Source organism: Impatiens glandulifera, chromosome 1 (genome assembly GCF_907164915.1).
Source record: "Impatiens glandulifera chromosome 1, dImpGla2.1, whole genome shotgun sequence".
NCBI classification, from domain to species: Eukaryota; Viridiplantae; Streptophyta; class Magnoliopsida; order Ericales; family Balsaminaceae; genus Impatiens; species Impatiens glandulifera.
This window is the reverse complement of record NC_061862.1, coordinates 89820571-89845185: the sequence shown is the minus strand read 5'-3', so window position 1 is coordinate 89845185 and position 24615 is coordinate 89820571. Positions and strand designations below refer to the sequence as shown.

General features: G+C 30.8%; 2 protein-coding genes across 2 annotated transcripts; both read left to right on the top strand.

The window, feature by feature from the left end:
* Positions 1–272: 272 nt before the first annotated feature.
* LOC124922171 (photosystem I P700 chlorophyll a apoprotein A1-like) lies at positions 273–3402 on the top strand. Its single transcript, XM_047462901.1, has 2 exons — positions 273–713; positions 3337–3402. Exons 1-2 carry the CDS (start codon positions 405–407, stop codon positions 3394–3396), a joined length of 369 nt encoding a protein of 122 aa, XP_047318857.1. The 5' UTR covers positions 273–404; the 3' UTR covers positions 3397–3402.
* A 7489-nt stretch (positions 3403–10891) lies between these two features.
* LOC124919255 (probable glutamate carboxypeptidase AMP1) lies at positions 10892–18730 on the top strand. The gene is made up of 10 exons (XM_047459457.1): positions 10892–11910; positions 13425–13667; positions 14076–14228; positions 14611–14679; positions 15529–15616; positions 16096–16179; positions 16297–16385; positions 16703–16822; positions 17165–17299; positions 18300–18730. Exons 1-10 carry the CDS (start codon positions 10972–10974, stop codon positions 18474–18476), a joined length of 2097 nt encoding a protein of 698 aa, XP_047315413.1. The 5' UTR covers positions 10892–10971; the 3' UTR covers positions 18477–18730.
* The last annotated feature ends 5885 nt before the right edge of the window (positions 18731–24615 follow it).

The following is a 24615-nucleotide window of genomic DNA, read 5'->3' as shown; positions in this document are numbered from 1 at the left end:
CCCATATTATTACTCTATTTACTCATATTTCAATAATTGAATGAAAAATTAGAGTTTCTATAAAATATATATATATATATATATCTATATTTTTTTTTCTCCTGACCATAAGCTTATACTAATTTATGCAATTCGTCTTTCTCTTTCTGCCTGTACTTTATTTTTTTTTAAGTATTTTTATATTATATATATATATATTTAAAATAACTAGCTAAATTCACTTTATTTGTAGAATTAAAAATAAAATTATCATATAATCATATACAATCACCTTGAATTGGTCAAAATATGCAGAATTTCTGACTTTTCGCGGAGGATTAGATCCAGTAATTGGTGGTCTATGGTTAACCGATATAGCACACCATCATTTAGCTATTGCAATCCTTTTCCTGATCGTGGGTCACATGTATAGGACCAACTGGGGTATTGGTCATGGCTTAAAAGATATTTTAGAAGCTCATAAAGGCCCATTTACAGGCCAGGGTCATAAAGGCCTATATGAGATCCTAACAACGTCATGGCATGCTCAATTATCTCTTAACCTAGCTATGTTAGGTTCTTTAACCATTGTTGTAGCTCACCATATGTATTTCATGCCCCCTTACCCATATCTAGCTACTGACTATGGTACACAACTGTCATTGTTCACACATCACATGTGGATTGGTGGATTTCTCATAGTTGGCGTTGCTGCGCATGCAGCCATCTTTATGGTACACTAGTAAAAAAAAGGTCAATATCAACGGTTTTTACTGTTGTTATTAAACAAAAAATGGTTAGTATTGAGTAATAACAACAGCTCAAAAAGCGGTTGACATCCGTTACTAGAGCCTCCGTAGGGCGGTTGTTATTACTCAATAACAACCGTTTTGTGAGCGGTTGTTATTAAGAAATATCAACCGTTTTACATGCAATTGTTATTAAGTAATATCAACCGTTTTAAAAAATGTTGTCATTACTTAATATTGACCATTTTGTAGGCGGTTGTTATTAAGAACTATAAAAGTGGTTGTAATTTCTAAATTATAATGGTTGTTGACATTTTTTATTCCGAATTTATAAAAAAAATATTTCAATTATTTAATTAAAAATCATTTTAAAATAAATTTAATTATTTTATACAAAATTTCAAATGACAAGATAATTTTTAAATATAATTCCAAAATTAACATTAAAATAATTTAATTCCATTACATACAAATACTACATTTAAATAAAAAAAATTCATAATACAAAAAATAAAAAATAATAATTCGATCTTCATCTTCTATCATCTATTTCTTCTTCCTTGATCTTCATCTTCTATCTCTTCTTCCTTGATCTTCATCTTCTATCTCTTCTTCCTTGATCTTCATCTTCTATCATCTATTTCTTCTTCCTTCAGCATAAACCTTTTTTTCTTCATAATTAACTACCTCATCTTTTTTATAATTAATTCCGTCCAAATTTAGTATACCTCATTGAAGAGATTGTCGATCACCAGACCAGACATTTACAATATAAATAATTAAAATTAAAGTTAATAATATAAACATTGTTGGAAGAATCTGTTTAATCTATTTAACAACTTCTTAATGTATCTCAAAAATCTGATTATACAATGATAATTTTACCTATAAGGCAAATGAGAAGGGAATTAAGAGCATTGATTTGAAGGAGGAGAATTGTCACTGGATTTGAGAGCATAGGATTGAGGGTTGAGGGATGAGAGAGATTGAGGAGTTGAGGGATGAGAGAGAGATTGAAAAGAGAATAAGTAATTGAGGTCATAAAAATAAAGGTTGTGGGAAGAGAGGTGATTGAGGAGAGAAGAAGTTATCGAGGTTAAGGAGAAGTTATCAGATAATGGAGAATTAATTAATTAATTATTTTGTATAACAACCCACGATTTTAATAATATTTTATTTATTTATTTTAATTATATATATATATATTATAGTTAAAAAATTTAATTACTTAAATATTATATTTATATATATATATATATATATATATATATATATTAACTATTAAATATTATATTTATATATATATATATATTAACTATTAAATATTATATATAAATATAAATTATTAAATTCAAAATATTAAAAAAATATTTAATATCAACTATTTTTAAAATGGTAATATTATATATATTTACTCTATTAAATAACAAATCAAATTAATTTATATAAAAATTTTAAATTTTAAATATTTTATATGTATATTTTATTAAATAAATATAAATATTTTAAATTTAATTATATATATATATTTATTTTATTACATAAAATATGAAATTATATTATGTTTTTAAATTTAAATTATATTATCATAAAATTTTAGTTTTTTTACTTATTATTATTATTATTATTTAATATTTATATTATATATATATATATAATTCATATAATTAATTATTAATAAATTCATATATATATATATTTATATAAATAATTATTAATTATATTTTAAATTTAATAAAAATATATGATTATATATCTTTCCTAGTTTCTCTCTAATCTCTCCACTTATTAATTTTTTTCTTTAAATCTTAAATTTTAATTTCTCCTTTTTAATAGTATTTTTTTGTTCTTATTAAATATTAAAATTTATTAATATTTATATTTTTCATAAACACTAAATTTTGTTAATATTTTTATTTTTACTTTCCCTAAAAAAAAATATTCCTTTAGGTGTATATTTTTTTTTATCTTATCTCACTTTTATTCCTCATATTAAATAAATAAAAATAATTCAAAAATTACAAATAAATTCTCATAACAACTTTTAATAAAAATATAAATATTGAATAATTTCTTTTTTACTAAGAATAAAATATTCAAACATTTTGCTGTAATAATAAAATGTAATATAACAAAATATATATCAGAATAAGTCTTATAATACCTGTTGATATTTCCCCCTTTATATCAACGATTTTTAAAATGGTTGATATAGATTTGGTCAATATCAACGGTTTTTTAAAGTGGTTGATATAGATGTGATTAATATTAACGGTTTTTAAAACTATTAATACAAAGTGGGTCAATATCAACCATTTTAAAATTCCGTTAATATAGATGAGTTAATGTCAACCGTTTTAAGAGCGGTTGATATTGACCCCCTTTATATCAACGGTTTTTGAAACTATTGATATAGAGTGAAGTCAATATCAACCGTTTTAAAATTCCGTTAATATAGATGAGTTTATATCAACCGTTTTTAAGAGCGGTTGATATTGACCCCCTTTATATTAACGGTTTTTAAAACGGTTGGTATTACCTCTTTAATATCAACCGCTGAACAAACGGTTACTATTTTTGGTTACTATTAATGATTTTTTTACTAGTGGTAAGAGACTATGATCCAACTACTCAATACAACGATCTATTAGATCGTGTCCAACTATAATACTTCATTTACTGACTCATTTCTGTGAACCAACATATTCTTTATTACTCAACCATTTTTATCGACTTTCATCAACTTACTACCCAACTAGTTTCTTTTTATCAGCCTTATTCTCACTCATTTTACCAACTAGCTTCTGTTAGTGGCGGACTCAAAAATATTTTTTCGGGGGACCAAATATAAATAGTAAGGTAGCATTTTTTTGGTAATCAAATAAATGCATTTTCTAATTAAAATTTTACTCGGTAATTACATAAAAATACTAAAAGCACAATTACTAAATTATTTTTGTTCATGAGTCGGTACAAAAGAAGACAAATTTATTCTACGAGATTCCATTTGTTGAAAATATTGCAATATTGACTCATTTTTAATTATTGAGAAAATATTTTTCTCAACAATACAACTAAACTATCATTCATCCATTCATCTCACATTCGATTACGTAAATCAGTCTCCACGGTCTTTATTGCAGAAAAAACTCTTTCAACGGATGCAGTTGCAACTGGTAAAACTAAAGCAAACTCTATCAATCGATAAACCAATAGAAAGACTATATATTTTTCTGTTGCAACCAATTTCTGAGCAAAATTCTCAAGTCTTCAATTGAAGAAAATTGAGGATCATCCCGCAAATTAAATAAGTAAACCCGAAATTATTGTTCCAAAAATAAATAATCACTGCTTGTAAAATCTTCGGAATAAAGTTTGGCAAGACTAATGAGTTTGCGAAAATAAAATTGGGAGAATGAATTTCTGGGATGAAAACATGTCACTATTAATAATATTATTTGTAATAATTAATAAATTTTATATTTAATTTTTATATATTTATAAACTTTATTAATTTTTTTTATTCTTTTCCTATTATTACTCATTTAAAAAACATATAAATAAATCAATTAATTCAATATATATATAAAGAAATAATTAGTCCACATAAAAAATATTAATAAGATTTATATTTAATTCTATATTCTCTTTAATTTAATATAGTTTTAAAATTTATTAATTTTTTTTATTCTTTTCTTATTATTACTCATTTAAAAAATATATAAATAAATCAATTAATTCAATATATATATATATATATATAATAAAAAAGAAGAAAAAATTAGTCAAAATAAATAAAATATTAATAAATTTTATATTTAATTTTTTATTCTCTTTATATATATATTTATTAATTATTATAGATATTTGGTTTGTTTATATTATAAATTTTACGTGTTTATTTGAATTTAATTAAAAATATGTGTTTATTTGAATACAATTAATTTTGATAATTATTAAAATATTATGCCAAATAAACAATAGATATCAATATACTTATAAATTTATTAATTTTATTTATTCTTTCCTATTATTATTTAATTAAAACATTTATTTTTAATCTTTTTTCATTCTAGAGTACAAAATCACATATCAAGCCTGAGAGATCAAATGGAAAAGAATGAGAAGAGAATAGAGAGAGGAAGAGACCAACATATTCCTTATTCTCCTTATAATTATTATCTCCTCTTTACCTACTTTCATCAATTTACTACCCAACCAAACTAACTCATTTTTATCGATTTACTACCCAACCAAACTAACTCATTTTTATCGACTTTTTATCATCAACTCACTTTTGTTAAGCAAAACTCTTATTCTCACCCATTTATCAACTTACTTTATTATGAATAATTAACACTTAAACATTATACCACTTAAAATTGTTAATTTATTTTTATAATTTTATATATGAATATATAAAAAGTTAAATTATATAAACAAATTAAAAATATTATTAGTTTAGTTGTTTAAAAAGTTATATAAAAAGAAGAACTAGCATGACACATTGACACCCCACATGCATAGTCACCCGTTTAAATTCAAAGCGTTTCAGATTAAATCAAACCCGTAACATTTTGATCTCTTAAGTCGAGTCTTACCACTGATTTACCTTGGTGGGATTGAAATTATATTGTTAGATATGTCATACGTTCATCAATTTTGAAGTTGAATTTAAAATATAAAGTGTTAGTCTAGTTGATTAAAATGTTGAATTTATATGATGAGGTTGTAAGTTTGAAACATGTGTATATCACATTTTTAATTTAATTTTTCAAGTTTATGGGCAGGCGGGTCAACCCTCGCCGACTCGATCCAAGTATCCATTAACTCTCACATACCTATTTAAATTAACCACATTTTCCACCCTCTACAATTTCAGACACTTTAAAATTAAGTATTATATATATATATATATATTAAAAATTAAAAATGTACCAAATGTCATTTTAATATATATAATTGAGATATTGAAAATTAAAAAATGTACCAAATGCCATTTTAACCTTATCTAAAAACTATTATAAATAATATTGGAATGTACCTATAGTTGAATATCCATATATTAAATGCAACCATAAATGTTAATTTTCAAATTGAATATTTAATAAAATATATTTTATCTCTTTTTCTAAAAATAATGTTAGATTTTCAAATAATATTTTTATTAAAATATATTTATATATATGTTTTTTAAGATAAGAAGCAAACATGATCTAATTACATTAAGCTTCACAAACGTTCTAAAATAATATATTTATATACGTGGTTTTAAAAAAATATATTTATATACGTGACTACGATTTAATGCAAATGTAAGTGTAGTAAGAGTTTTTTTTCCAAAATATATTTGGTTATGATGATGGTTACAAATAAAGTCAATGTCAAAAATTATAAAATTTAAAATACTTTTATTTACATTTAATATAAAAAATATGATTAAATTAGATAAAAAAAAAATTATTAAACAAAAAAAATATATAAAAATGTAATTTGTAATTATAAAGTTTATTAAAAATAAGTATTTTATCATCTACTAGTTCAAGTGATAACGGAGATTCACTCTATAATGAAAAATGATATAGAGTGCGACTTGGGACAGCTATGTCTACTGGCGGATATGTAGAATATTCTCTACTTTTATTAATTATTTTCTCTCTTTTCTTATTAATTATTTTCTCTCATATAATTTTATCGCAGACATGTAGAATATTCTCTCCTCTTATTAATTATTTTCTCTCTTCTCTTATTAATTATTTTCTCTCATATAATTTTGGCGATTGTGTCTAGGTGGCGGCGGACAGGGTGAAATTAAAAAAAATATTAATCGTAAAAAAATATTAATAAGTCAATAGAAAAAAATAATAAAAAAGAAAAAGAAAAAAGAAGCATAAAGAATAAATAAAAAAATATTTGATAAATAAAGGAATTGAAAAGTCGTAAAAATAAAATAAAAATAAAAGAGATAAATTCATAATTCAATATTAATTAGGGTTTAGAGTTTAGAATTTAGTATTTAGGAAAAAAGAATATTCTCTCTCCTAATTAATAATAAATGAATTGAAAAGTCATAAAAATAAAATAAAAATAAAAGAGATAAATTCATAATTCAACTAATCAGTGATATTAATTAGGGTTTAGGGTTTAGAATTTAGTATTTAGGATTTAGGGTTTAGAGTTTAGGGTCTAAGATTTAGAGTTTAGGGTTTAAAGTTTAGGGTTTAGAATTTATTTAAACATATTATTAAAATATTTAATGTGAGAGTTTGTTGTAAATTATTGAGTTATTTTAACCGTTAAATAATAAATATCAAATAAATGAGTAAAATAATAATCGTGAGAATATGTATAAATGAGATAAATTAATTTGTAGAGATAGAGAGAGAAATTATTTAATAAGAGGAGAGAGAAATTAATGAATAAGAGGAGAGAGAATATTCTGTTTTAATTATTATTATATTTTTATTTATTTATTAATTTTCACCTGTTGGCCATGTAGACCATCGCTCTCCCAGTCGCTGTCTCAAGTCGCCCTCTCTAGTATCAATCCTCCTCTATAATATAGGATAATGCTAAGGAGTTATATTCTGACAAGTAAAAATTAAAATTAATTTTATTTTTGTTATAAAAAAATATGATTAAATTAGATAAAAACTTTTTTTATGTAAAAACTAAATAAATTTTAAATATATTATGAAAAAATATTTTAATCAATTTTTTTACTATACCTATTCATTTTTACTTTGGCAAAATTAAAAATTTACATATCAAATAAACAATATTAAATAAAAGAATTTTAATCAATCTTTTTATTGTCAAATAAATCTATGGGTGTTTTAATAAGATACAAATTTAAATTAATTTAATTATTATTATTTTTGTTTGAAGAATAATGACTTTTAATTTCATTTAAAACGTTTTGAGTAAGATTTGAAACTCGTATTTGTTTCTTAATAACCAAAATAACTTAAAAGTAAATTCAAATTGATTTAATGTAATTATTTACTTAAAAATGTTAATGATTTATAATTTTTAATAAGAAACTTATAGTTATATCCATAGTTATTTGAAAATAATTAATAATTTAATAATAATAAATTTAAATTTGATGTAAACTTATTATTATTATTATTATTATTATTATTATATTTCAAATAATAAAAATGTCCTTAAAGAGTAAAAAATTAAGAGTTTGATAATGAAAATAACTTATTTTTAAGTAAACTCAAAGTATATTTTGTCTAGTTAGTAAGAAATATATATAATTTTTTAATATAACTTATTTTTTTTGTTCAACATTGAATACAATATTTATATATTTATTAACATTAAGAAAGATTATCTTCATATATTAAATTTGGCACAATGGTAATTTGGAGATCGAACTTGGGTCGTTATCCAATAAGGCTCAAACTTTTAATCTTGATAGAGGTGGATTCAACTTTCACAATTTTAGTATTTAAGGTTATTTTAGAAGAGAAAGAACACTCTGTCTTCTTATTTTAACCTATTTTTTAAAAAATTATTTTAACAAATTTGTTAAAATAAAATAGTAATTCTATATTTTTTCTGATTTTTCAATTATTTCCACGAATTATATATTTTTTTAAAGTTTCCGAGTTCGTATGGTTTGTTTTGAACGTGTATATCTCGAAAAAATACTTGTAACCTCCAGGAATCGCTCCCTCCGTAGCTTAACACGTGTCGTGGACATGTGCCAATACGTGAAAATCAGAGTCACCAAATGATTTTATAAAAATCAATAAAATGATACCTGTATAAACGTATTTATACTAGAATTTTTGTAATGGATTCGTATTTTTGGTTACGTTCGGGAAAGGGATTTCGCGCTATGTCCTCCGCGCCCGTCAAAGGACAATTTTAAAATTTTAAAATAAACAAAGTCTGGCTATTTAAGATATATTTATAATATTTTTTAGTAGTCTGAGGGTCCTAAACAATGATAAATTTAGATTGCGTAAATAATTATACAAAATTATTTAGAAGGGCGTACATACGATTGCGTTGATATAATACTAAGTAAAAACCTTAAAAATATCATAAAAATGTTAGAATTTAAAAATAAATTCTAAATAGGACTTTAGCCAAAATATTGGTTTAGGAAATATCTCGAAAATATTTAAATATCATTTTTTGACCTTTCGGAATTATTTGAAAATAAATTTGGGTTTCAAAATTATAAAAATAATTTTGGATTTTGAAAAGTGGAATCAAACAGGCCTTAGAACAAGAGTCTTAGGGTCTGTGTTCAATTTTAGTGATCTGGGCTCGGTCTAGACTAGGGCTCATGTCACTTGGTTGAGGGACTAGAGAGCTCGGTCCTAGGTTCGTGAGGCTCGATCCTGGGTTTGTGAGGCTCGGTCTCAAACTTAGGATGCTCAGTCTCAGGTATAGTTTATCGGTCTTGGTCCTCGGTCCCAGGGTTAGGGGTGGACAAACCTACCGATCTGATACGGTATTTCAGATCGGATATCCGCCTCTATTTTTTTAAAAATTGCGATCCGTATCCGACCCGGTATCCGGCCACTATCTGATCCTAAAACACCGGATCGGATCAGCCAGCCGGATACCCGTCGATCCACTTTTTTTCATATTTCTTTTTTTTTCTTCATATTTCTAATTTTTTTCATACGCTTCAGCCTCCAAGCTTTCAATGATTAATGACTATTTGAGCTTTAAAATTAGGTCTCCATCTAAAGAGAACAAATTCACAAACAGATCTAAAGGAAAACGGGAAGGAAAATAAAAGGAAATGAGATATTTTTGTTTGGGTTTGTAAAAGAAAACAATAGAAAATAAAAGGAAGAGAGATTTTTGTTTGGGTTTGTAATTATTTAATAATATTTTTGTTTGGGTTTGTAAAGGGAAACGGTAAGTAAAACAAAAGGAAGAGAGAGATTTTTGTTTGGGTTTGTAATTATTATAAATATGTTATTTTATTTTAAAATTTAAAAAATCACCGGATCGGCTTCGAATATCAAATATTTTTTTGCCCGATCCGTATCCGATCCGGAAATCCGGTAAAAATATCGGATCGAATCGATATCCAAATCCGATCCATCGTATTCGGATTTTTTTGGATCAGATCGGATCGGCCGTATCAGATCTTTCGGATCGGATTTTTTGGCCACCCCTACATAGGGTTATGTGGTTCTCGGTCCTATGCTAAGAGGAGGCTCGGTCATAGGCTAAAGGGAGTGCTCGTTCCTAGGTTAGAAAAATCGGTCGGGTTTCTCGGTCTTAAGTCCTGGGTATCAATTCCGGGGCTCGGTCCTAGCTCAAGAACACCGGTCCCAGGCTCAAGAACATCAGTCCTAGCTCAAAAATACCGGTCCTCAGTCTCGGTCTAGACCGAAGATCCTCGGTCCTGTTTCTTAGTCCCGATTCTATAGGACTCAGTCCTAGGACCGAGTGTTCTTCATTTGGTATGAAGAAATTGAAGTTCTCATAAATTTGATACATATCATGGAATCATGATCGATAAGTTGCAGATGATTCATATAATTATGGAGAACAAAAGCTCTAACCCTAATCACGATCATTCGATCTTTACAAAGATCAATTTTTAAAAACCGTTTCTATGTCAAATTTTGGGATCTTTTAAATTAAGTTATTTCAAGATCTGATTTTTGTTCCATTAGCTTTAAAATGATAAATATAATGAAACACAACAAAAAAAAAAAAAACATCATTACAATGATTTTTGAATATAATATTATTTTAAATAACAAATATAAATAAAGTGAATAGATATATATGATTTTAGATCTTATTTTTATTTGTTAAAAAGAAAAAAACATGTTTAAATTTATATTTTATTATTATTATTATTATTATTATAATTAAATACAATTATATAAATAAGGAAAGAAAATTAATAAAAAGCTGAAAAAACATAAAAATATTAAAAAAAAGTGATAAAACTGAAGAAAAAAAAAAAACGTTACTATTTTTTTTAGTTAACTTGTTAATTAAGATTATAAACTTAACTTGTTTGTTAAAAAGAAAAACATGTTTCAAATAATTTTTATCCAAAAAGAAAAATGGAAGAAAAATGAAGAAACATAGTGGTCTATTTGTCACATTGCATTCATTCTGAACAATTTGCAGTGTCAATGTGTCACTAATAGTCTGACTGATGTTTCTTCTCTCATCATCATAATCACCTTCAAAGATCCAATTCAAAAGATCTCTCTCTGTATGATTGATTGATTATCCATCCATGGCTCAATCTTTCAGTCCAAATATTCCCAGATCAAAATCTCCATTCTACACCTTTTCTCTAATCATCATCATCTTCTGCATTATACTCTTCTACACCCTTCACTACCGCAATAATTCACTCATTTCAAATAAAACTTCCCAAAATGCTAATCTCTTCAGAAATACATTCATCTCTTCCGCCGACAACTCAACCATCTCCGACTATCTCCGTACTCTAACTCTCCATCCTCACCTCGCCGGAACTCCACCCGCCGACAAGACAATCGCCTACGTCCTAAACCACTTCCGTAACTCGGGTTTCGAGACCCACGTCAAGGAATACAATGTCCTCCTTTCATACCCAATACACACCTCTTTATCCCTGCATTTCAGCAACGGCGCCGTCAAGGAAATACCCATCACTGAGATTGGTATCGATCAAGATTCCATTGTTACGCCTTACCACGCCTATTCCCCTTCTGGGTCGGCTTACGGTAGAGCGGTATTTGTAAATCACGGCGAAGAGAATGATTACGCCGTACTCGAGTCGCAGGGGATGAAACTCGCCGGCTGTGTAGCGTTGGTCAGACGAGGTGGGTTATCTAGGAATGCGGTGGTGGAAAAAGCGGCGGAGAAAGGGTTGGCGGCGGTGCTAATGTACACTGAGACTGAAGGGTTTAATAACGGCGTTGAGAGAGGGACGGTGTTGAAGGGTTTGGGGGACCCATTGACACCTGGTTGGGCAGGGATTGATGGTGGAGAGAAATTAAAGTTAGATGATGAAGAAGTAGTGAAGAGGTTTCCGACAATACCTTCTATACCCATATCGGCGGACGCGGCGGGGACCATTTTGAGGTCATTAGAAGGGGCCCGGTTACCTTATCATTGGAAGGAGACCCTAAAGTCCAAGGTTGGTAGGGTTGGTCCTGGTCCTATTATGATCAACTTCACTTATCAGGTTGGTTTCTGCTCCCCAATTTTTTTTTTTGTCTTTTTATGATGGTGAGTGAACCTGGTTTCAATTATTATAGGCTAGATGTTTGTCTGGTTGCTTTTAGATTGGGGAATCTTTGTGCCAATTCCTCTTCTTTGTGTTTGTGCAAAGAAATGGAAAGACATTCATATAACATCATCCCTCATATTTTAATGGCTACCCCTTTAGATCTTTCTATTTTTTGTTCTAGGACAAACCTAAGATTGGTGGAATCTTAGCTCTAGTGACAAAGATTTCTACAAATGGTGACTATCATGTTAAAATGGGTAAAGTTATTTTGTGGGTCATATGAGTAGTAATGAGATGAACAATTATTTGATAGAATGATAAGAGTCTTGAACTTAATATGTTGAGGTTTCAAGATCTTTTCTCTCTAGAAGTATCTTGATTGAACTAGGGGGTCTTGAACTTATAGCCCTGGTATAAGAAAACAAAAAACAAAATAGAATATGATATTGTTGCACAATAATGTAACAGCTAGTGGAGATGCCATCCGATTAGGCTAAGAATTCATTAGGAAATTTTGGAGAATATGGACCCACATAATTTTGGATATTTTTGTGTTTCTGTTCATAACAATTGTATTGATTGATTCTTTGTACGAACCTTTTTTGTTCTTTTTTCATCTGTGTTTTCATCTCATCCTTTAATTCTCAGTGGAATTTCAGTGCTCGAATAGAAACAAGGAATTTTGGAGCTTTGAACATTGATGAAAGATGGATAATAGTCTCTAGAAGTTGGGGATTCAGTTGTCTTCTATTCCTATGTCTCCAACTTTAGTTATGTTGTTTAAATAAAGAAAAAATAAATTTGTCGCAGGAAAACTAGAACTATTATAGGAAGGTTCATAAGATCATATAAGTTGTCTATCTATATTTGAATTAGAATATGCTAGTTTTTGTGCCTTGTTTCACAGATCAATTAGAACTTACCCAAAATATGCATAACACTATGTCCTAGAAGTGACCAAAATGGATTCCAGCCTCTTTCTAGCTGAAAATAAATGCAATAAGCTAAAATGGTGAAGTTTGAGAATGTAGCAAATTTGTCCAAGGTTAATCATAATATGATTATGAATAGCTATGATTATTAGGGCATAATTATGTATATTTTTAGTTGATAATTATAATTAGATCAATTAATAATAGTAGATTAATATAGATAAAGTTAGATTACTTAGACTTACACTAGATTTTTTTTTTTTTGAAAAATAGCTCAACATTTATTTCGTAAAAAGCTTGAATACAAAGTGTGTTCACAAGATACAAGCAAAAGGAAACAAGGAAAGGTAAAGCTTTTGAACACGACTCCTGAAGCCATTAAGCTGAGGATATTATAATTCTAATGAAATTGAATGTATCCTTTTCACTTTTTAATTGCAATTCCATAATTTCTCCAAACATAAGAATTGAATGTCAATTCCTATAAATTGGAATTATAAATCTAATTTCAATTATACAAATGTCTTTATCTTCCAGGGAGAAAAGAAGATGTCAACAATCAGCAATGTTTTTGCAGTCATAAGAGGATACGAAGAGCCTGATCGTTTTGTATTGCTTGGTAATCACAGAGATGCATGGACTTACGGTGCAGTTGATCCCAACAGTGGAACTGCTGCACTTCTTGACATTGCTCGTCGATACTCTCTTCTTGTGCGCAAGGGTTGGAGTCCTCGAAGAACGATTGTCCTGTGCAGTTGGGACGCCGAAGAGTTTGGGATGGTAGGTATTATTATTCTCATATATATACTGCCAGATTATAAAAAATACACCGCTAATACAAAATTTCAAGTTTTTTGGGATTTTTCATGAAACTAACATATCTTGTACAATTCATCATCAATGTGGCTGGAAGTTTGCCTATAATTCATTCAATCTATATGTTTTTCCCATTTGGTGCATTTAGAATGCTTGATCATGGGTTTCAGTGATTCTAGAAAGCTCTTTTAATATAGAGGTAGGTAATGCATATTTGTCTAGTTCTCCCCAAAATGGATTGCATCAGATTTGCACTGGAGATGGACTGTTTCCTTTTTGTTCTTTTATTTATGATAACTTAAAAATAAGTTACAAGATTCATTGAATGTATTCCTTTTCTTCCATCCATAAAACTATATCATTTGGGTTCAGGTAGGATCTACTGAATGGGTTGAAGATAACCTAATAAATTTGGGTTCGAAAGCTGTGGCCTATATAAATGTTGATTGTGCAGTTCAAGGTCCTGGATTCATTGCTAGCGCAACTCCTCAGTTAGATGATCTCCTAATTGAGGTGACAAAAAAGGTATGTTACTAAGATCTTATCTCTTGTGGTTGACCTATTTTTTTGTGGGTTTGTGATGAAAATCATCGTTGAATACGATGAATTTGGTGAATCGCTCGATATATTTTGCAATTGAATTGTTTGGAAGTATCATTGGGTACTTTTCCCCCCATTCTTTTGATTTGATGCGGGTTTTCGTAGTTATGTTGGGTGCAATGATTTTATAAGTGTTGCTAGACTATTCTTTCATTTTAATTGTGACCTAACAAAAAGTCCATATCTTCAAAGCACTTTTCTTCCCAGATGCTTTCCATATCAATTGATAGTTATGCTTTCTATGGCAAAAAAATAAAATCCCACCAAATTGTTTCGGTTACTAATTAAAGATTGAAACTTGTCTCAGGTCAAAGATCCTGATTCCAGTGATATGACATTGTATGAGAAGTGGGTGGCTAATAACAAGGGTATAAAGGTAAGATTTTCATGTCAGTTCTTTCTCCTCTGCTTAGTGTTCCTTCAAGAGTATCTATGAACAGTTTTTATTACTCTAGTGCAAGTGACATAAAGCTAGGACTGGAGTAACTACTATTCTGATGGAACCTGAATGGTATCTAGCTCATTTCACTTGAATTTTATTAACTCACTAGGGTAGTTAAGTAGAAAAAGGCTTGCCTAAAAGATCAAAAGTCTCAAGTTCGATTCCCACAAAGAAACCCCCTAAGTTGAAGTGGGGACTATGACTATGGGCAATGGGCTAGATTCATAAAATTAAAATTCATGGAATCATTGTAATATTGTCTATTTGGAAGATGCTATATTTTGGCACAATCTTTGCCACATTGAAAAATGGTCAAAGTTAAAATTGAAAAGTATATATATATTTTTTGTTTGGTACAAGGTTTTTTCTAGATAATGATCTAGATTATAGTGTGATAAGGCTTTATTTGGTATAGAGTTTTTCTTTTCTTGACATGATCCATATGATTTTTTTATCTTGATCAAAATTAATATATAGAGAATTGTGATATTTGGAAAACACAACTTTTCTTGATCATAATCAAGATGAAAAAATATATACCAAAACATCATCGGATTATTGTATTTCGTTCGGAATAAGTATCTTTAACTTTGAAATATTGTCATCTCCAGATGGTGTCAACTTTTAGTTTCTTTCGCCCCTTTCTTGGTAAATGTTGGTGCATAGTTTCTCATAACATGGATTCAATTTATGTATTTTTATGCTTTCCGTCAATGTTGCACTACATCAGTTTTAAAACAAGACATAATATATTTGGAATGTATTTTCTTTGGTATTCTGCAGATTCAAAGACTCACAGGTGCAGATTCAGATTTTGCTCCATTTTTACAACATGCAGGAATTCCTTCTATTGACATGTACTATGGTGAAGGTAGGTTCTCATGTTAATGCCACCTACTGTTTATTATTCATCTGTTTAAAGTAGAATATGAAGGATGGTTAAAAATCATTCAAATCTAACGAAATAACTTTTTTGCTCTTGTATTTGTGTATAATATGTAAAAGGACTCCAATGGAATATCTTGTTGCCTTAATGTGTGAAAGCATTACTTACTTTAAACACTTTCAAGCGCAATTCTGGATTTAATGCAAACAATTTGTTATTGTGCATGTTTGAAGGAAAAAGATGGGTAAAATTTGTCCTATATATTGTGTCTGGTAAAAACAAGAATAATGCAGAAATATTTTGTAAATAATCAAATATGTGACTAGGTAAAATTGTTCATATGTTCTTGATTATAAATGAAAAGAAGCTGATATTAAGATTGATGTAATAGAAGAATTTGTCAATTGTTTTCTTAACCTTTTCTTTTCAATAATCATAAATATGAACTTCCATTTATGTTGCAGATTTCCCTGTCTATCACACTGCTTTTGATTCCTATGCTTGGATAACTAAGTACGCAGACCCATATTTTCAGCGACATGTTGCTGGTAAACCGTTTTTTAAATTTTATTTGACCGTTGTTTAACAGTTCTTTTAAGTGCTTTTATTTGTTATGGCTGCTGGCTCTACCATCTTTGAAAATAGTTTTCTTTCATTTGGTTCAGTCACTGGAGTCTGGGGACTTCTTGGTCTTCATTTTGCTGATGAATTAATTTTGCCTTTCAACTATCTTTCATATGCTGCTCAATTGCAGGTATACAGTTTTGAATAATTTCTTTTAGATTTGGGAATTTATAATTATTTGCTGTTTTATGTTATCATATATGTGTCACATTCTATCAGACACATGTCCTGTCACTTTTCCAATTAAATCAATTTTATCTTCTTCTAGAGTCATATCAATAATTTTTTTTATTAAAGATTGGAAACACATGTTTCTGGATCTGGGTCTGACAGAGAAACTGCCAATGAATATTTGAATATGGGTCTGACTAAATTCAGATATATCCCCTTTTCAAATGTGATCCTATGGAAACAGAAATTCTGATGGCTGTACTTTTTGTTGTCTAGGAGTATGTAAAGGTCTTGGGCACTGCCTTGGACAACATTGCATCTATCTCTTTACATCCCTTAGTTACTTCCATCGAAGAACTTGTCGAGGCAGCTAAAAAAGCGGAGGATGAGAAAAAGGTACATATATTATATATATTTTTGTGTGTGAATTGTTAAAGTTTGTACGACAAAGATTGAATACAGCGACGAGAATGCTGTTACATACAAAAAGCACTTTTACCAAATTATGTTACTTTGATTTATGAAACTAATAGGCAAAATACACCAATTATCGAAACTATATATATAGTTTTTGAATTCTATATGATATTATAAATAGTTCTCAAAAATCACTTGAAAGAAAACAGAGATTAGCGCTGGATTAGAATAGAAAACAGAAAAAGTTATTTCTTATCAATTATGTTACTTTTCTATTTTTGCCCATTCTCTTAATGTAATGTATTTCTATGTTGAGTGAAGGAGCTGAGCTCAGAGAAGGCTGGGGATTATCATTTTGCACTGAAGAGGCGCATACTAAATGACCGGCTGATGTTTGCTGAAAGAGGCTTCTTGGATCCACAAGGTCTTAAAGGAAAAGAATGGTTTAAACATCTAGTAAGTATCACATTTTATTTTCCTTTCAAACCGCACTAGAAACATGAAACAACATTAGACGTAGAACTAATTTGCTTCTAATTTAACGATTGAAGGACAATATTGTTCTTTAAATAATGAGTATGTGACATGTATTTGGATAGAAGTTCAAATGACCCTTTGAACTTGTAAGAAGGATTAAATCACTATTGGACCTTCATTAAGCTCAATTATTTGGACTAAGAAGGTGTTGGTGCCATGTAGGGAGATCATAATGGGTTTAGTTTCAAAAAGTGGTTCATTTGTGCTTATGCTCGATTTAGCCTAATGGAAGTCCCATAGTGATTTGGACTCTAGTACATATTCAATGGGTTATTTAATACATTAGCATTGGTATTAATAAGTAAAATTAAAAGCAACTTAAAGTTGTATACTTTTTATTTGGGTTTATTTACTTAAGAAGTTCTTAAAAAAGGAAAAAGAGTTGTCAAATTTCCCTTAGCACATTGAATTGGTAATAAAGGTTCAAATGGCCACTCGTTAGTGCAATTATTAAGAAAGTGATTTTCAGTAAAAAAGAAAAAAGAAAGACCATTTTGGGTAGCTCAAATGGTAAGAGACTTACCAACCAGACACAGGTCATAAGACATGAGTTATTTTTTTCGAATCTATTACGTTTGGTCTCTTTAGCCACTCTTGCCACTTGAACTATCTTATTAGGTTATTTCTAATACAAAATTAACCAGATTTATGTTTTTGACGGTTTAGAGTGATACTCAGATCCAGAATTGACTAAAAACGACATTTTCCACAATTAGTTATTGGATTGGATAAGCAAATCAAATCTTTAATTTCAACCAAATACTAAACTAATGAGTGCTCAATGACAAGTTTTTGTAATCCAGGCCCTCTTAACAGGCAAACAAACACACATCCATTGCTTAATACTATGTTGTTTTTTAGTTTTCAAGTAAATAATAGTCTAGACATGAATTTGTATATTGGTTGTGTAAATGAACAGATTTATGGACCTCCATCATGTGATTATGGATGCAAAGAGGCTGTCTTTCCAGGTATCAGTGAAGCTGCCTCTCGGATGACAAGAACGAAAGAGACGGAAACAGTCCAGCATGAGATATGGAGAGTAGCCAGAGCAATTCAAAGGGCTGTTTATGTATTGAGAGGTGATTTAACTTGAACAAGTTATACTAATAATAATTTTAGTCTAAAGTCTAATAAACTATTCCCAATCTCTGTAATAATGTGTCATGATTAAGTTTGTCTCTTTTATTCTGTTTTTATTTCTTTAGAGGGATAAATCGGTAAACAAAATTTTATTGATATTGCGGAAATATGTACATAAACGCTTAACTCTAATAGGTGAAAAAACTTCCAAAGGACTTAGATAATACAATATTACAATGTATTCCTTAGTATAAATTAGGATTTAAATAAAATAGAATGTAAACTTTATTGCCCAACTTCTTCCAGTGTAGTGTCATGAAGATTGATCAATGTGAAAGTTCTCTTTGGTAAATATTTCTCAAAACATGGAGTGTGAATCAAAAATTGAGATACGTTGTCAGAATCTCTCGATGCTCGCACTCTGATTTATACATCTCGAGATTCAGAGGTGTGATATTACAAATGTCCATGGTTTAAGGTAATTGTTACCTTTTTTTTTAATTCTTCGAGTGCGAAGATTCGAATTCATAACTATGTTATATTTTTGAACAAATATGTCCGTTTGATTGACTGACGAGTTGTGATCCGTTAAGAAGGCTTCTTAACATGTAATCGTAACTAGACTGATTGACTGACGAACTGATTGACTGACGAGTTGTGATCCGTTAAGAAGGTAACATGTAATCGTAACTAGACAGATATGCAAGATTGAAGGAGAAGATAAGGTAACGGAAGGTAACATGTAATCGTAACTAGACAGATATGCAAGATTGAAGGAGAAGATAAGGGATCGAAATGTATGTAATGAAACTAGTCTAAGACTATATAGTCTTCTAACCATGGTGGTAAAATAGTAATAAAACTAACTAAAGAAAATAAGATCAAATAGGCGAACATGAGGTGGAACAACATTCCCATCCTCTTAAAGTTCCATTGTACGTTTTGACCCAATTATCTTCATCATACTCCATACCTGCAAGTAATTATTGCATCTCTTCATTATCACCTTCTAATAAACATTCTTGTGGAACTTTGCATTTTATGATTTTTGTATTTATTCCTACATTTGTAACATAGCCATTTTTCCCTTCTAGCTTGGTAGAATGACCACTTGTTTGTTTGTGTGATTCCTTCTGAACTACCATTAACCGAATGTGGTTTCCCATTGAACCATTTTGGTCTTCTTGTTATCGTACATACATAATTTGTCAGATTCACATTAAGTTTCGCCTATGTTTGTATCTCTAAATGCTGTTCATGAATTCTTGCGAGTTTAATAACTTGATCTAGAGAAGTGAGTTGTAACAAATTAAGTACTGCTCTAATTTCAACCTTCATCCTCCCAAGAAACTGGGAGTATAATAATCATCTGTTTGTTTGTGGTGTCATGTACTTTGCCAAAAGATCTCTCAACTCCCTCCATTTTAGAATATGCAGTCTCTTAGTTCACATTTTTGACTAATTCGATTGAATTCCACGACTACGTCTCGATGTCCTTTTTCTTTAAACGTTGTCAAAATTGCTTTCAAGAATTTTGTCCACGATATTATCCATCTTCCATCTGAGTAGTTTGTGAACCATCAATTGATCCCTCCAAATAATAGGCTACATAACCCTCCTTGACATCGTCTTCCACTAATGATTATCAAAGAATCTTGTAACCCTGGTTATCCAACCCTAGAAATTACTACTATAAAAAATAAAAGCAAATTCTATCTTGGACTGTGTTAAGCTTTAAACTATAACCGAGCCTTTCGAGTTCTTTAATTCAAGAAATGGGTTCTTAATTGTTGGGACCGAGCGTAAAATTCAATACTCAGGCGCAACGGATATTAAGTGAGAAGAGAATTCGAGGTAAAAAAGAGGAGAAACCGGGGTGAGAAGAAAATATTACTAGAATACACCTAGTAGTCCAAGAAAGAGGTTCAAGACCGAGAGAATAACTTAAGTAACAACTTTCACAAGTTTCAATTCATAGCCCCCAAAAAGTGGGGTGGGCATCAGCATTTATAGAGGCTGAGTTACCCAAGAGTATTCGGTTATCACTTGTTACAACAACTTTCAAAATAACATAATTCGGTTTAAGAGAAATAAGAGAGAAAAAAACAAAACAAAATTATTCAACAAAAACATAAATCGGCCCAAGTGTTCCATAGGATCGAGAAGGGTGCACTTTCTTATTCGTGGATCGTAACATCATCTCCCCCATCAGAAGTTCGTCGCCCTCGACGAAAAAAACGTGGACTGGACAGCCTCTAATGTGCATCCTCAAAACTTCAAAAAAGACTATTGCTTCGGTCGGGGGCTTCAGAATGTTCAGCTTGTGTCGCAGCATAGGACCGGATTTCTTAAAAAACTTTCGACAGAATCGTTTCAATAGTGGAGCTGGTCGGGTCCTCGCGGTCTTTTGCGCTGCCGGGTCTCTCACCTCTCCGCCCATGTAAGGAATTTCTGTGCACCCGGGGTCGAGTTTTCCATTGTTTAAAGCTGACCTTTGTTGCTGCAATGTCTCTAGCGCCTGGTGCAAAAATAATTTCTTCCAACTTTGATTAAACTCTATAGTGTTGTCAAAAATCCAGGCCAAGTCTTTTTCCCGAACCAGCATAACAGCGGCAGCGAAAAAGCCATAGCTTCTAATTAGATCTTCAGGAATATCTTCCAAGGTCATTGCTGCGAGGGAAACAGTTTGGCCTTTAGGCTTACTTTTTATTTGCATTTTGGCAGCAACACTACATTCTTCAGATGTCTTTTCCAGCTGGTTTCCATGCATCAAGGTGACCCGCGACCGAGGAATACCCTTTAGGACCGTGGTTCTGTCTTGCTTCTCATAAGATAGGGTCAATTTTTCGAAGTCCCAAGATGAAGAGCCTAGAGTAATCATCCATTCAATGCCCAGCACAATATCATATCCGTCCATGGAAATTACATTCATTTCTATTTGATATTCATTGCTTTCCATCGACCACTTCAAGTCTTTGCAAACACTAGAGCATAACACATTGGATCCATCGACCACTCTAACCGATTGTACCTGAGTTGCTATGCTTTTGTGGTCTATTTTCTCCAAAATCATGCTATTGATAAAATTGTGTATGCTACCTGTATCGATCAAGATCACTACCGATAAGTTCCCAACTTTGCCAAGAATCTGGAGCGTTTGAAAAACTTTAGAACTAGTTAATGCATGTAAGGATATGGCTGGTTCTTCCCTTGGCCCGAGCAACGAAGGTAGATTATCAAAAAAGGTTCTTGATCGGATTCTTGGTCTTCTTGATTGGTCGAGACCATGAATAACTTTGATTTACACCTATGATTTGGTTGCCATTTTTCATTGCAAGAGTATCATAGGCCCTTCTTTCGCTTTTCATCCATTGAGGCCGGGTCTAATTGCTTAACATGACCCTGATTTTCACTTGAAGAGGACCCATATGATGAATTCTTGAAGTCGGTATTGGTGCTTAGCCAGGCTGTGTTGATATTCGATGGCTTGGGCAGCAACGGTGCTTCGGCGTTGTACAAGTGCCCGCTGCACATTAAGGACCGATACATTGCTTCTTGGACCTTAGCCATGGCCATGGCTTCGTTTAGAGAATCTGGGAATCGCAACCTGATGCAATTTGCAATTTCCTCCTTTAGACCGGACAAGTAGCAATCTATGACGTAATAACTTTTGAGAGATCGACATATACCGGAGATTATATTCTTGAACCGAACCAACCTGTTTCAAATTCATCAGCTGACTCATTGGAGTGTCGTGTATAGAGGGCCCAAATTGCGCCAAGAGGTCTCTCTTGAACACATCCCATGATAATGCTTCCTTTTGGTTGCGGTTCTGAAGATATGACCCGTACCACATTCTTGCTTCGCCAGAAAAGTGAATGAGGGCGATATCTAATTTAGTGTCATACTTTGTCTTGTCCACCCTGAAGAATTGCTCAGCGGATATCAGCCAGCCCTCGACATCGGGTCCATCAAACCGAGGGAAGTCGACCTTGGTTAGCCGAGTGGGAGGAACATAATGGTGGTCGCGGTTCTGTCCAGGGTGATGGGGTCGATATGGAGGACCGTGGCAAGAAGGCTCATCTTGACCATCGGGGCCAACGCGGGGATCTTGGCCCCCACCCGACGTGGCACTTTCGATTGCTGCAAGTCTTTCTTCAGCGACATTGAATCTTCCGTCTATATTATTGCTTAGTTCAGCCATCTGTTGTTTAAGGGCACCATGCAAGGCAGCCGATTCAGTCATGTGTTGGTGCAAAATGGCCTGCGTAGCGGCTGATTGTTGGGACAATCCTTCGATTAGGAACTTTAGTGCTTCCATTTTTGTTTGCTGGCAGGTTTCTACCATTTGGAGAATCGCTCAACTCTGATACCAATATGTTAAGCTTTAAACTATAACCGAGCCTTTTGAGTTCTTTAATTCAAAAACGGGTTTTTGATTGTTGGGACCGAGCGTAGAATTCAATACTCAGGCGCAACGAATATTAAGTGATGAGAGAATTCGAGGTTAAAGAGAGGAGAAACCGGGGTGAGAAGAAAATACTACTAGAATATACCTAGTAGTCCAAGAAAAAGTTCAAGACCAAGAGAATAACTTAAGTAACAACTTTCACAAGTTTCAATTCATAGCCCCAAAAAGTGGGGTGGGCATCAGCATTTATAGAGGCTGAGTTATCCAAGAGTATTCGGTTACCACTTGTTACAACAACTTTCAAAATAACAGAATTCGGTTTAAGAGAAATAAGAGAGAAAGGAAACAAAACAGAATTATTAAAAAAAAAACATAAACTGGCTCAAGTGTTCCATATGACCGAGAATGGCGCACTTTCTTATTCGTGGATCGTAACAGACTACTTTGGTAAAGACCCACCTTGAGTTCAGTTAGACTGCCCCGAGAAAGTTTCTTGTAAGGGTGGTGTCGACAAAATTCCAGAAGATCTAGGTTTCGGTCCACTTTGAAATATTGTTTCTTGAATTTCTTTGCACTCCTTCATTCGGAATATACGTCCTTGGACCTTCATTGTCATTGTAATGAGAAAATTCATCCGACCATTGTTTCAACAAGAGTTCAATTTCTTGGAGATTTTGCTAAGATCTAAATATTGTTTCAATTGCTCCTTTTCAATTGTTTTGAATATTTGAGAATTCTAATAGACATCATTCTTCAAATTTTGGTAACCTTTTTCAAGTTTCTCTAACCTATTCATAATTTTATCCGCACTCTCTTCTCTTCTCTTATGAAATCATTAATCTTGTAATATTCATTAAAAAAAAATGCTTTGATGCCGATTGTTGTGACCTTTAAGAATGTAACATATAATCTAAAAAGAATATAAGAAAGAAAATAGGCTAGGTTGAGAAAAGAAAAGAAAAGATAAGGAATCAAAATAGATAGAGAAAGGGCGGGCAATAGAAAAGAATTCAGTTGGTTCAAGGCCAAGTTGTTGTAATTAGAGAAATATTAGAAAGTACTTTAGTACAAAATATCATTGTACCCAAAATGAAACTAGTTTAAGGGTATATATGAAGGACACAAACGGCAAATGGTCACCCTTCTTCCCTCCCACCACTGCTTTTGACTATTGGATTCGAGAAACAAAATAGAGTAAAACCATAAATAAATAAATAAATTATTTGGTTACAAATCAAAATATTATTCAAATTGCTTTGTGGGTTTTATATATATTATAAATGTTTGTATATATAGTTACAAATGAATAATTTGTATAGTTTATTTATATATAATATAGAAATTGAAAAGTGAGGATGCATGGGTTGTTTATTAATGTTTATCTTCTCGATCCTTCTCTAGGAATTAGATAGCTCATATGCATTTATTTATAAGACAAAATAAAAGAAAGAAAAGAAGAAGATATATAGTTGTACTAAAAATAAAAATAAAAATAAACTATGCATGCAAAACGCCACCTGCCTATTAATAATATTATTATTATTATTATATATAGATATTAAACGACAAATATCTTAACATAATAATTAATGTCTTTTGAGAGAAGAAGACAAAACAAAGAATGTGTTGTGTGGCAAATATGTCGACATTTGCATAGCCTCACAAAGATCCAGCACTAACCGCAACTGATGAGATAATATATACAACAGCAACAGTCTCAGTATATATAGTGTAGAGAGAG

Excerpts from the sequence above, each read along its gene's own strand:
- LOC124922171 (XM_047462901.1), top strand. The coding sequence starts at position 405 with ATGTATAGGACCAACTGGGGTATTGGTCATGGCTTAAAAGATATTTTA. Across the intron at positions 714-3,336 it reads CGCATGCAGCCATCTTTATG|GTAAGAGACTATGATCCAAC; the intron begins GTACACTAGTAA and ends TTTTTACTAGTG.
- LOC124919255 (XM_047459457.1), top strand. The coding sequence starts at position 10,972 with ATGGCTCAATCTTTCAGTCCAAATATTCCCAGATCAAAATCTCCATTC. Across the intron at positions 14,229-14,610 it reads TAATTGAGGTGACAAAAAAG|GTCAAAGATCCTGATTCCAG; the intron begins GTATGTTACTAA and ends AACTTGTCTCAG. Across the intron at positions 14,680-15,528 it reads CTAATAACAAGGGTATAAAG|ATTCAAAGACTCACAGGTGC; the intron begins GTAAGATTTTCA and ends GGTATTCTGCAG.